Genomic DNA, 13,271 nt, shown 5'->3' with positions numbered 1-13,271 from the left:
ATTTACCACAGGTGGACTCCAATTAAGCTGCAGAAATGATCTTTTCAATTTTGAGCTTCATGGCAAAGGCTGTGATAACTTATGTACATGTGCTTTCTCAATTTTTTTTTTAAAATAAATTTGCAAAATTCTCAAGTAAACTTTTTTGATGTTGTCATTATGGGGTGTTTTCCATTTTGGAATAAGGCTGTAACATAACAAAATTTGGTAACAAAAAAGTGATGCTCTGTGAAAACTTTCCGGATGCACTGTATGTATGAGTGATGAACTATGCAATGGAACAAGATTAGTTGTATTAAAAATTGGTCAAACAATTCTAACATGTAAAATTTTAACAGGCGACAAGAATGGTAATGTAGTACATATTCCGCGAAATAACTTTAGACACCAAAGGAGATCTTGATATACCATTCATATTAATGCGTTTACAGATTCCCGTGAGAAAAGCTTTTGCTATGAGAATTAACAAATCACAGGGACAAACATTCGAAAAAGTTTGTTTATTTATTAGAGAGAAAGAAACAATGTTCACTCACGGGCAGTTATACGTTGTATTGTCACAATGTATATCCAATCAAAATTCAGTGTGATCTTAAAAGAATAGTTAATTCCAAATATTGTTTTCATTAAAATTTTAAAGTAAAAGTGAAAATAATGCATATGTAAAAATTCCCATGAAAATAACAATCTCTTTAAATTGAATATCCGGTTAACCAAACCTGGGGGTTAGCGAGCGAAGCGAGCAGGGGGCAGAGCCCCTAATGTATATATGTATAATTACATATGTATAATGTATAATTCCTATACATATACACTTCACTATTAGCAATGCTTACCCAGTTGACAAATGTATTTTACTTAGTTTGATCAAAACAGTTTTCTTAAAAGGATAAAAAGTTCTAAAGAAAAGGAAAAACAGTTAAAGACACATTTCAGCTGTATGTCCTTTATTAGGTGTGTAAGAGTTTTCTTAATATGTTCAAAATGAATGGACAATGAAGGTCATGTAACTTTAAAAAAGTTATAGTGAAAATATTGTATGACATGAAGAAATACACTTTGGAGAGGTGTAATAAAGGGAAACACAATGAATCCTTGGGTGTTCTCTTCCTAGATTTAGCATCACTTGCTAGACTTTTGATCCTGTGCTGTACATTGTATACAGTATATAGGGGTTATTTTTTATGAAAGCATTACACTGTACTACACTGTACTAAGTGTATTCATTCAATATGCTGATACGTTATCAAAATATAATATTACTATATTTTTACAGTAAGTCAAAGCTACGGTTAGTCTCAAAATATTATGTTTTTTGTTAAATGTACCAGTTAATCTGTAACATTACTACATTATCAATATTAATGTAAAAACACTTGCAGTATGTGGATGTTCTCTTTATAAGCCAACATACTAACAATATGCAGTATAAAGGATGATCTACATCTTTTTATAAATGCAGATACATTCTTTTTAGAACATATAATTTTTTTCCTTTTTATGTAATTTTTTAAACCCTGAAAGTAATATAATGAAAATTGAGCATGTACAAATAATCTGCTTTAGTTTTCAGAAGAAAGTGCTGTCAGAATGAAACAAGTTTATGGAGAATTTTGCAGTCATCATATCGATGCTGTAAACTTTTTCAAAGAGCTTCAGCAGCAAAACAAGAAATTCAACAGTTTTATCAAAGTAAGTAGGTGTACACTTTATGTAGAAATTAAATTATTTTTTTACATAAAAAATGTGAGTATACTTACTGCATATGCAGTACAAGACAATTGTATTTATGACAAATTTAATTTAAGATTCCAGACAACTGACTAGTAAAATATTTACTTTTTTTGTCTGTCCACAGCAACTGAATCTACAGTATGTCATTCATTTCCATACTATGTGTGACAGTGTCAGTAGACAAACTAAAATAAATCTGAGGAACGTGCAGATGTATATTTAGCATTAACACCATTATTTGTATTACATTGTATTACTTCCTGTTCTTTTTATCCTTTTTCTCTGTGTAATGAATGATTAGATGATAAAAGATGGTATTCAAACCCAAAAATAAGAGTGACCATTATTATTAGGCTGATGCCAAGGCAACATACTCCATTTGAGATACAATTAGTTACATTTCTTTTGTTTTTCCAATTGCAGCACAGGCAGGTGAAGTGATTTGCTCATGGTCTCACACAGTGTCAGTACAGAGATTTGAACCCACCACCTCGGGGTTTGAAGTCCAAAGCCTTAACCACTATTCCACACTGCTTGCCAATGATATTAAAGATAATTTTTTTAATTGACATTATTGGTTATTATTATTGTTAGCCATTTTTATTGTCTGATAACATAGTTGCATATTAGACGTTTACAAAATGTTTAGAAGGGATAAACTCTTTTAAACGGGCAAACGAGAACATACTTTGCAATTGATAACATTCAGGTGGAATGATTCAGTTTTGAATTAGATAATGATTAGAGAATGTTAGGTAATGTCAAGTTATATAAAATAATAAACAAAATAATCTGAGAGCACTGGCAATCAGAAATTATGGTAAAATTAAGTTTGTATCATAAATTAAGTGAAATCCTTTCACTTGGAATCACTTGTGTGGTATCGCTTGGTCTTCTTTAAATTGGTAGAAGCAGTTATTTTGTTACAGTTCAGGAGGCCCACATGGTATGAGTTGAGTGTACTTTTTGCTTACTCTTTTTATGGTTGCTAGCCTTTTTATTTACTTTGACAGAATATATTTGTTTGATGTTTTTTCTATTACATTAAAATTCATCAACTTTTGTACATATTCCTAAATGGTGTCAGAGTTGGTTTCTCTGAACAGTCACTTGCCAATGAACAGAATTTGTTAATGCTTTCTATGCTTTCAGTTACACAACTCTCCAGATTTCTTAGGCCTGTTGTCTATCTACATGGCTCTTGCCACTTTATTTTTCTGTTTACCATTGTTATCTGATTGTTTGCTGTTATAGCTCATGCTACTATAAAGCAAATAAGTAAATATTACTTATATTTAAACTTTGCCTGCTGTAAATTTCTTCTTTGATAACAATGCCTGTTAGTTAGCCAGGCACCAGGTTTTATATTTTACATTTTCTATTACAGTATTTAGTAGATGAAAGGACGAATTCATATTTTAATATCGTGGAATATCACTCCATATGTCATTTCAAAGCATTCCAAGATAACTTTGTTAATGTTGTGTTTAAAAATGTGTTTAGCCAATATAAAATAGTTTATTAAGTTTTATTCTATCATTTTATTCAGCTTTGTCTAGAATTTTACCAAGAATTAAGAGTACAATACACCACTACCAATGTACTATTGTTTAAAATTATAGGTGCCCATTTGCTTTAGGCACAACAATAGAACAAATCTATCATAGTATGCTGTACTATGCAGTACTCTTTAATATTACTTTGATTTTTGGTTGTGCTTTTATAACAGCTGTGAAGTATTATTAGGCTCTCCCAAAGTTACCTAATCACGTAAAATGCATTTGCTTATTATTTAATATAGCAACAAAGCAACAATTTCCTTGTCCGACGGAGAGAAATTCCTGAATGTATCTTATTGGTGACTCAACGACTCACAAAATACCCAGTACTGTTGGAGAGGATTTTGAAATATTCCAAAGGTAAGCACACCTCTTAAAAGGTTGCCAGTTAGAATATATAAAGGATATGAGACTGGAAAAGTAGTTTATGTTCAGCACTAATTAATCTATACTAACAAAAGGCAAAGCCCTCACTGACTCACTCACTCACTCACTGACTGACTCACTTACTCATCATTAATTCTCCAACTTCCCGTGTAGGTAGAAGGCTGAAATTTGGCAGGCTCATTCCTTACAGCTTACTTACAAAAATTTGGCAGGTTTCATTTCGAAATTCTACGTGTAATGATCATAACTGGAACCTATTTTTTCATCCATATACTATAATAGACTTCTGCTCGATGGCCGTGGGAGGCGGAGTTACACTTCCCACGTAATTTAGTGCCTGTCCATATAAGGCCGTCCGTCAGCGGCAATCTGGGTTAAGGACTGTGCTTATGCAGACGAAGATGAGATGGTCAGGGTGGTGTTTGGCACAAACTCAGCGAAACTGCGAGAGAAACTTTTGAGTTAGCTAACATTAAATACAGCCGTGTACATCGCACGAGATGGGACCAGCACAGCTGGGAACCTTCGATGCATGTACACCGAGCGGCTCACGTGAGCTGACGCAGTGCACAGACAAAAAGCAACAGTTCGGAAGAGTGCTGAACAAAAACCGAATTAGATAGATAGATAGATAGATAGATAGATACTTTATTAATCCCAAGGGGAAATTCACATAATCCAGCAGCAGTATACTGATACAAAGAAACAATATTAAATTAAATAGTAATAAAAATGAAAAGAATTAAAATAAATTAATGTTCGCATTTACTCCCCGGGTGGAATTGAAGAGTCGCATAGTGTGGGGGAGGAACGATCTCTTTAGTCTGTCAGTGGAACAGGACAGTGACAAAAGTCTGTCACTGAAGCTACTCCTCTGTCTGGAGATGACACTGTTAAGTGGATTCAGTGGATTCTTCATGATTGACAGGAGTTTGCTTAGTGCCCGTCGCTCTGCCACAGATGTTAAACTGTCCAACTTTAATCCTACAATGGAGCCTGCCTTCTTAACAAGTTTGTCCAGGCGTTTAATTACACAATTGAGAAGGCAGCAAAAAAATATGAAGCGTGTGACACATACAAGCATATTCATAAGTACAGCTACTGTGGAAACAAAGCACATGGTGGAAAAAAAGTCAATGTCCCGCTAAAGGAAGACAGTGTAAAAAAAACCCATGCTTGCAGTGTGTCACGTCTCAGATGAAGAGGAAGACGAGCAGTTTATTGATGCAGTAAGAAACGAATCGATGAATGAAACCTGTTATCTTTAAAACGATTGACAATCACGGAATGTAACTTGAACAGAACACATCCTACAAATACGAACCTGATTGAAAGAAATAATGATAATCAAATCCTTGATGACAGCAACACTCATAACACTCACAAAACAATTACTGTATATTGACAATCATGTTACGTTATTTTTAAAATGTTCCCTTTTCTTTTTCATAACTTCTTTAACACACTACTTCTCAGCTGCGAAGCGCGGGTATATATATATATATATATATATATATATATATATATATATATATATATATATATATATATATATATATATACTAATAAAAGGCAAAGCCCTCACTCACTCACTCATCACTAATTCTCCAACTTCCGTGTAGGTAGAAGGCTGAAATTTGGCAGGCTCATTCCTTACAGCTTACTTACAAAAGTTGGGCAGGTTTCATTTCGAAATTCTACGCCTAATGGTCATAACTGGAAGGTATTTTTCTCCATTAACTGTAATGGAGTTGAGCTGGAAGACGGGGCGGAGTTTCGTGTGACATCATCACGCCTCCCACGTAATCACGTGAACTGATTGTCAACGCAGTGCGTAGAAAACCAGGAAGACCTGCAAAAAGCGCTTAAGAAAACACGCATTATATAATTGAGAAGCCAGCGAAACAATAAGAAGCGAGCGAAAGTGACATATACTACCATATTCATGAGTGCTGCTACCTCGAAAGAAAGCAAGGTGTAAACCTAAACTTTAAATTAAGTTCATAGACAGGCTACGCTGGCGTTTCACATGCCCACAGGTAATGCGGGATACAAGTTTAATGAGAGGACGAGGATATAAACGAGAGTTTTGATCACTTTGTAACTAAGTTAAAATTGTAGGTGAAGGGGTGTGCTTATGCAAATTCGAGACTGTGTTTGTGGGGATTGACAGTTAAGGCGGGTGGGGAGTCACGTCATCATCTCCCTCCCATTCATCTAATTTCGGTCTGAGCTGAGCTCTGCTAATGCCGTCTTCGAAGCAACTTTGTCAGACTGCCACCAAATACTCACAGAAAAATCCACAAGTTAATACACACGCTGTCTCTATAGAGTTTCTCCACACTGAATCCTCCAGGCACTACTTACAAAAGGTCACATTGACAATCGTGTTACGTTATTTTTAAAATCTTTCCTTTTCTTAGCACAAGCACAGCTGAGAAGCTTGATGCATGTGCTCCATAACGCGTTAAAAATAATGCATTTAATCACACTTTGCATTACAAGCAAAGGGAGCTTTTGTCAATGCATGATTTCCTGGTACTGTACACGATTACATTGATCAGCGATCCCGATTCATTTTACCCTCGCACCACCTTAGTTTGAGAAGAAGCTGAAAAATATGAGGTTAACACAGAAAAACATCACCAATTCAAGCTTTATGAATAATCGATTCGCCATCAATAATTGTTTTGGTAAAGCCATCCTCCTTCCATTTTATAATTTTTCCGCCAATAGCCATGATTAAATGAACGGTAAATAAAGTAAGAGCAAAGCGAGGGTGACTTATTTAGGCAGGCATATATATGACAGCAACACTCATGACAATGTCAATCATGTTACGTTATTATTAAAATGTTTCCTTTTCTTTTCATTACTTCTTTAACACACTACTTCTCCGCTAGAGCGCGGGATTTTGCTATATATATAATATATGAATGACCTCCAAAGAGCGCTGAGACTTTTGATATCATGAACGTGTCTGCAAAAACTGGGGTCTCCTGCCCAGCAAAAGTCGAGCAGCCAGCGCGCTGCATAGCTGTGCCGGCCTTTGAGACGCTGACTGCGCTTCTGCCTTAAGTCAAAGTGATCACTTTTAATTTTTTTCATCCTCCCCCTGCGCTATAGCCCAGACAAGTGCACGGGACCCCTTTTCTACACCACGGAAAAATAATATTAAGGCGATTCACACTTTCTTTTGCACGTATACGATTATGAGGTCCTCACCTCGGATTATGAAAACACGCACACGAGTGGAGGACTGACAGTGCCATCACAGCCGATTAATGGCGGGACGCCTCACCAGTCTACACAAGGCGATCATAACGCCAGCGAACACATCTCTCTACTATATAAAAGAAAAAGGCAACTTTCCTTTCTTTACACCTTTTTCCTTTTATCCCAAACCAAAGCCTTTCTCTCTTAACACTGCAGAGGACACAAAACTAATTTTCTTTAAATGCCGGTAAGGCACATTACCACAGGCACAAATTTGAACGTTCACATAGAAAATGTAATTTCTATACCACAGCCGTCGTGTAGCGCCTTTCAAAAGGGATCTACTACCGAGAGATGATCCATATACATTTTAGCTGCTGTTAGTTACTTACCTGTTGTGTTACACAGTCTTTAAAATGTAGTTTACCTGAAACCACTCCAGTAGTGCTCAATGTACCTGTACTTCTTAAAACGTTAATGTTTTACTGTTTAATAACTTATAGACTATATTTTATTATTTTTCCCTTGCACTCAGTGACCAAAGCTATACACACACATATAGACACATACAAACATACACACAAGTATATGTATGTGTATATATATGTATGTATGTATATATATATATATATATATATAAATAAACACACACTATCTACATTATATATATATATATATATATATATATATATATATATACACACACAACACACATACATACATACATACACACATATATATAATTTGTGTGTGTGTATGTATGTATGTATGTGTATATATGATGTAGATAGGTATGTATATATATATATATGTGTATATGTAGATATGTATATAGATATGTAGATATGAAGATATGTATGTGTATATATATGTATGTATGTGTGTGTGTGTGTGTTTGTGTGTGTGTGTGTATATATATATGACAGCAGCAATCCAAGCTGTGAGAAAACACTAAAAAGGAGGCATGTCAGACGTTGTGGTACATTTTCTGATGCAGCTAGACGAAAAAAACTTTGTGACGCTGCCGCCAAATACACAAAACAATTACTTTGACAATCATGTTACATTATTTTTAAAATGTTTCCTTTTCTTTTCATAACTTCTTTAACACATGACATCGCATGAAGCTGGTATTTTGCTATATATATATATATATATCACAGCGACACTCATAACAGTGACAAAACAATTACATTGACAATCATGTTACGTTATTTTCAAAATGTTTCCTTTTCTTTCTCTTTCTTTCTTTAACACACTACTTCTCCGCTGTCATATATATATATATATAGATAGATAGATAGATAGAGATATATATATATAGATAGATATGAAAACAACATATATATATATATATAGATATATATATATCTATATATATATATAGATATATATATATATATATAGATAGATATGAGAACAACATATCTATACTAATAAAAGGCAAAGCCCTCACTCACTCACTGACTCACTCACTGACTCATCACAAATTCTCCAACTTCCCGTGTGGGTGGAAGGCTGAAATTTGGCAGGTTCATTCCTTACAGCTTCCTTACAAAAGTTGGGCAGGTTTTATATCGAAATTCTACGCGTAATGGTCATAACTTGAAGCAGTTTTCTCCATTTACTGTAATGGAGATGAGCTTCAACGCCGTGGGGCGGTGTTTCGTGTGACATCATCACGCCTCCCACGTAATCACGCAGCACATAGAAAATCAGGAAGACCTCAAAAAAGCGCTGAAGAAAACATGCATTATATAATTGAGAAGGCAGCGAAACAATAAGAAGCGAAAGCGAAAGTGACATATACAACCATATTCATGAGTTCTGCTACTTTGGAAACAAAGCACGATGTAAACCTACACTTTAAATTAAGTTCATAGACAGGCTGCCGCTGGCGTTTGTAATTTAGTGCCTGCCCATATAAGGCCGTCCGTCAGCGGCAATCCAATAGCAAACTGCCACGGGTAAATATTCACGGGTGAAGGACTGTGCTTATGGAGAGGAAGATGAGATGGTCAGGGTGGTGTTTGACACAAACTCAGCGAAACTGCGAGAGAAAGTTTTAAGTGCCAGGACTAAGGTAACATTAAATAAAGCTATGGACATAGCACGAGATGGCACCAGCACAGCTGGGAACCTTCGATGCATGTACACCGAGTGGCTCACGTGAACTGACGAGTGCACAGATAAAAGCAACAGTTCCAAAAGCGCTGAACAAAACCGAATTACACAATTGAAAAGGCAGCAAAAATATGAAGCGTCTGATAAGCATATTCATAAATCCAGCTACTGTGGAAACAAAGCACACGGTGGAAAAAGTCAATGTCCCGCTAAAGGAAGACAGTGTAAAAAACCCGTGCATGCAGTGTGTCAGGTCTCAGATAAAGAAGAAGACGAGCTGTTTATTGATGCAGTAAGAAACGAATTGATGAATGAAACCTGTCATCTTTACAACGATTGACAAACACGGAATGTAACTTGAACACAACACATCCTACAAATACGAACCTGATTGAAAGAAATAATGATAATCAAATCCTTGATGACAGCAACACTCAGTAACACTCACAAAACAAATACTGTATATTGACAGTCATGTTACGTTATTTTTAAAATGTTCCCTTTTCTTTTCTACCTTTTTAACACACTACTTCTCGCATGCGATACGCGGGTATATATATATGTATATATATATCCCGCTCTACATACTCGAATAATGGATACTTTATTCGCCATCAATGATTGTTTTGGTAAAGCCATACTCAGTGTATTCATTAGATGAACGGTAAAAAAGTAAGAGCGAGGAGAGGATGACTCATTGAGGCATGCAGGCTGTAGTCTTGGCGTCAACTCTATCTGAATTGCGCGATCACATTTGAAAAAATATATCTTTTCAAGTTCTATTTAGTCCATATGTGTCAAACTCAAGGGCCGCGGGCCACATCCGGACCGGCGTGTAATTATATCCGCCCGAGATCATTTTATATACTGTATTATTGTTATTAAAGCCCGGTATATGAAGCGCTGGTAACACAATAAACTACAGATCCCATAATGCAGCGCTTCAGCTGCCTTGCCGAACACTTACCGCTTACTAGAGTTATTGCGCACTGAGTTTGCATGGCGCTTTGGTGACTTTGAAGAACAAAAAAAGTCCGTCTACATGCGTCTCGAACCTTGTGCATGTTTGGTAGCACATATCTGTGTGAGAAGCTCTTCACAGTGATAAAGAATAACAAAACAGCACACAGGAGTCGCCTCACTGATGAGCACCTGCAATCCATCCTGAGAATCTCCACAACACAGAACCTCACACCAAACAGAAACGAACTTGTGGCCAAAAAAAGATGCCAGGCGTCCAGCTCTAAAATGACATATGAGCAAAGACAACTGAATGATTTGATTTTTTATTGCACGTAAGAGCGGGAGTCAACCGTTTTAACAAACAGCGTATTGCACTGATACAAAATAGCTGTGTGTGTATATATGTAGATATGTATGTATATGTATATATATGTTTATATATGTGTATGTATATGTATGTATATGTGTGTATATATGTGTGTGTATATATGTAGATATATATGTATGTATATATGTGTATATGTATAGATATGTATATATATATATATGTTTATGTGTGTGTGTGTATATATATATATATATATATATAGATATATATATATATATATATATATATATATATATATAACAACACTCATCACTCACAACAGTGACAAAACAATTACATTGACAATCAGGTTACGTTATTTTCAAAATGTTTCCTTTTCTTTTCATTGCTTCTTTAACACACTACTTCTCCGCTGCGAAGCGCGGGTATTTTGCTAGTATATATATATGTATAGATAGATAGATATGAGAACAACACTCATATCAATGACAAAACAATTACATTAACAATCAAGTTACGTTGTTTTTCAAATTTTTCCTTTTCTTTTTCGTACCTTCTTTAACACACTACTTCTCGCTGCAAGCCTTGGTATTCTGCTAGTATATATATATATATATATATATATATATATATATATATATATAAATAGATATGAGAACAACACTCATATCAATGACAAAACAATTACATTAACAACCATGTTACGTTATTTTTAAAATTTTTCCTTTTCTTTTTCTTACCTTCTTTAACACACTACTTCTCCGCATGCTAACGGGTATTCTGCTTATATATATATATATATATATATATATATATATATATATATATATATATATATACCCCGATCTACATACTCTCAAATAGACAAACCACATACCGTGGCGCAATGGAAGAAGCTTTGCCTCTAAGGCCGAGGTTCGATTCCCGAGAGGGGGTGAAACACGTGTCACATACTCTTTGCATTATTTCACAGTAAAACTATTTCAATATATATATACATACATATATATACACACACATACATATATATCAGCGCTTCCCGATTCATTTTTCCCCTTGGTTTGAGACGTATGAAAATATATGCAGAAAGACAGATCACCAATTGAAGCTTTATGAATAACTAGCAAAATACCTGCGCTTCGCAGCGGAGAAGTAGTGTGTTAAAGAAGTAATGAAAAAGCAAAGGAAACATTTTGAAAATAACGTAACATGATTGTCAATGTAATTGTTTTGTCACACATATATACATACATATATATATATATATATACATACATATATGCACATACATCCACATATATATATATATACATATCTACATATACACACATACATACAGACATATATATACACACAAATACATATATATACATACACACACATATATATATATACACACGTGGACAAAATTGTTGGTACCCTTCAGTCAATGAAAGAAAAACTAAAAATGGTCACAGAAATAACTTTAATCTGACAAAAGTAATAATAAATAAAAATTCTATGAAATTTAACCAATGAAAGTCAGACATTGATTTTCAACCATGCTTCAACAGAATTATTTAAAAAAATAAACTCATGAAACAGGCCTGGACAAAATGATGGTACCCCTAACTTAATATTTTGTTGTACAACCTTTTGAGGCAATCACTGCAATCAAACGATTCCTGTAACTGTCAATGAGACTTCTGCACTTCTCAGCAGGTATTTTGGCCTACTCCTCATGAGCAAACTGCTCCAGTTGTCTCAGGTTTGAAGGGTGCCTTTTCCAGACGGCATGTTTCAGCTCTTTCCAGAGATGCTCAATAAGATTGAGGTCAGGGCTCATAGAAGGCCACTTTAGAATAGTCCAATGTTTTCCTCTTAGCCATTCTTGGGTGTTTTTAGCTGTGTGTTTTGGGTCATTGTCCTGTTGCAAGACCCATGACCTGCGACTGAGACCAAGCTTTCTGACACTGGCCAGCACATTTCTCTCTAGAATCCCTTGATAGTCTTGAGATTTCATTGTACCCTGCACAGATTCAAGACACCCTGTGCCAGATGCAGCAAAGCAGCCCCAGAACATAACAGAGCCTCCTCCATGTTTCACAGAAGGGACAGTGTTCTTTTCTTGATATGCTTCATTTTTCCGTCTGTGAACATAGAGCTGATGTGCCTTGGCAAAAAGTTCAATTTTTGTCTCATCTGTCCATAGGACATTCTCCCAGAATCTTTGTGGCTTGTCCACATGTAGTTTGGCAAATTCCAGTCTGGCTTTTTTATGATTTGTTTTCAACAATGGTGTCCTCCTTGGTCGTCTCCCATGAAGTCTACTTTGGCTCAAACAACGACGGATGGTGCGATCTGACACTGATGTTTCTTGAGCTTGAAGTTCACCTTGGATCTCTTTAGAAGTTTTTCTGGGCTCTTTTGTTACCATTCGTATTATCCGTTTCTTTGATTTGTCATCAGTTTTCCTCCTGCAGCCACGTCCAGGGAGGTTGGCTACAGTCCCATGGATCTTAAATTTCTGAATAATATGTGCAACTGTAGTCACAGGAACATCAAGCTGCTTCTAGATGGTCTTATAGCCTTTACCTTTGACATGCTTGTCTATAATTTTCTTTCTAATCTCCTGAGACAACTCTTTCCTTCGCTTCCTCTGGTCCATGTTGAGTGTGGTACACACCATGTCACCAAACAACACAGTGACAACCTGGAGCCCTATATATAGGTCCACTGACTGATTACACCCTGGATTAACATGTCCCTTTGGTCACATTATTTTCAGTCTTTTCTAGGGGTACCATCATTTTTGTCTAGGCCTGTTTCATGAGTTTATTTTTTTAAATAATTCTGTTGAAGCATGGTTGAAAATCAATGTCTGACTTTCATTGGTTAAATTTCATAGAATTTTTATTTATTATTACTTTTGTCAGATTAAAGTTATTTCTGTGACCATTTTGAGTTTTTCTTTCATTGAC

General features: G+C 35.4%; 1 protein-coding gene across 6 annotated transcripts in view; it reads left to right on the top strand.

Annotated features, from left to right (window-relative positions):
* arhgef28a (Rho guanine nucleotide exchange factor (GEF) 28a) overlaps nt 1–13,271 on the top strand; it is a 255,985-nt gene that overhangs the window by 157,034 nt on the left and 85,680 nt on the right. For all 6 annotated transcript variants that reach the window (XM_039758444.1, XM_039758443.1, XM_039758447.1 and 3 more), the window contains 2 exons: nt 1,567–1,692; nt 3,536–3,653. In XM_039758444.1, the coding sequence (XP_039614378.1) occupies nt 1,567–1,692; nt 3,536–3,653 (244 nt within the window). The remainder of the gene's footprint in view (nt 1–1,566; nt 1,693–3,535; nt 3,654–13,271) is intronic.

Source organism: Polypterus senegalus, chromosome 7 (assembly GCF_016835505.1).
Source record: "Polypterus senegalus isolate Bchr_013 chromosome 7, ASM1683550v1, whole genome shotgun sequence".
NCBI lineage: Eukaryota > Metazoa > Chordata > Cladistia > Polypteriformes > Polypteridae > Polypterus > Polypterus senegalus.
The sequence above is the reverse complement of the archived record's forward strand: the minus strand, read 5'-3'. Positions and strand labels throughout refer to the sequence as shown.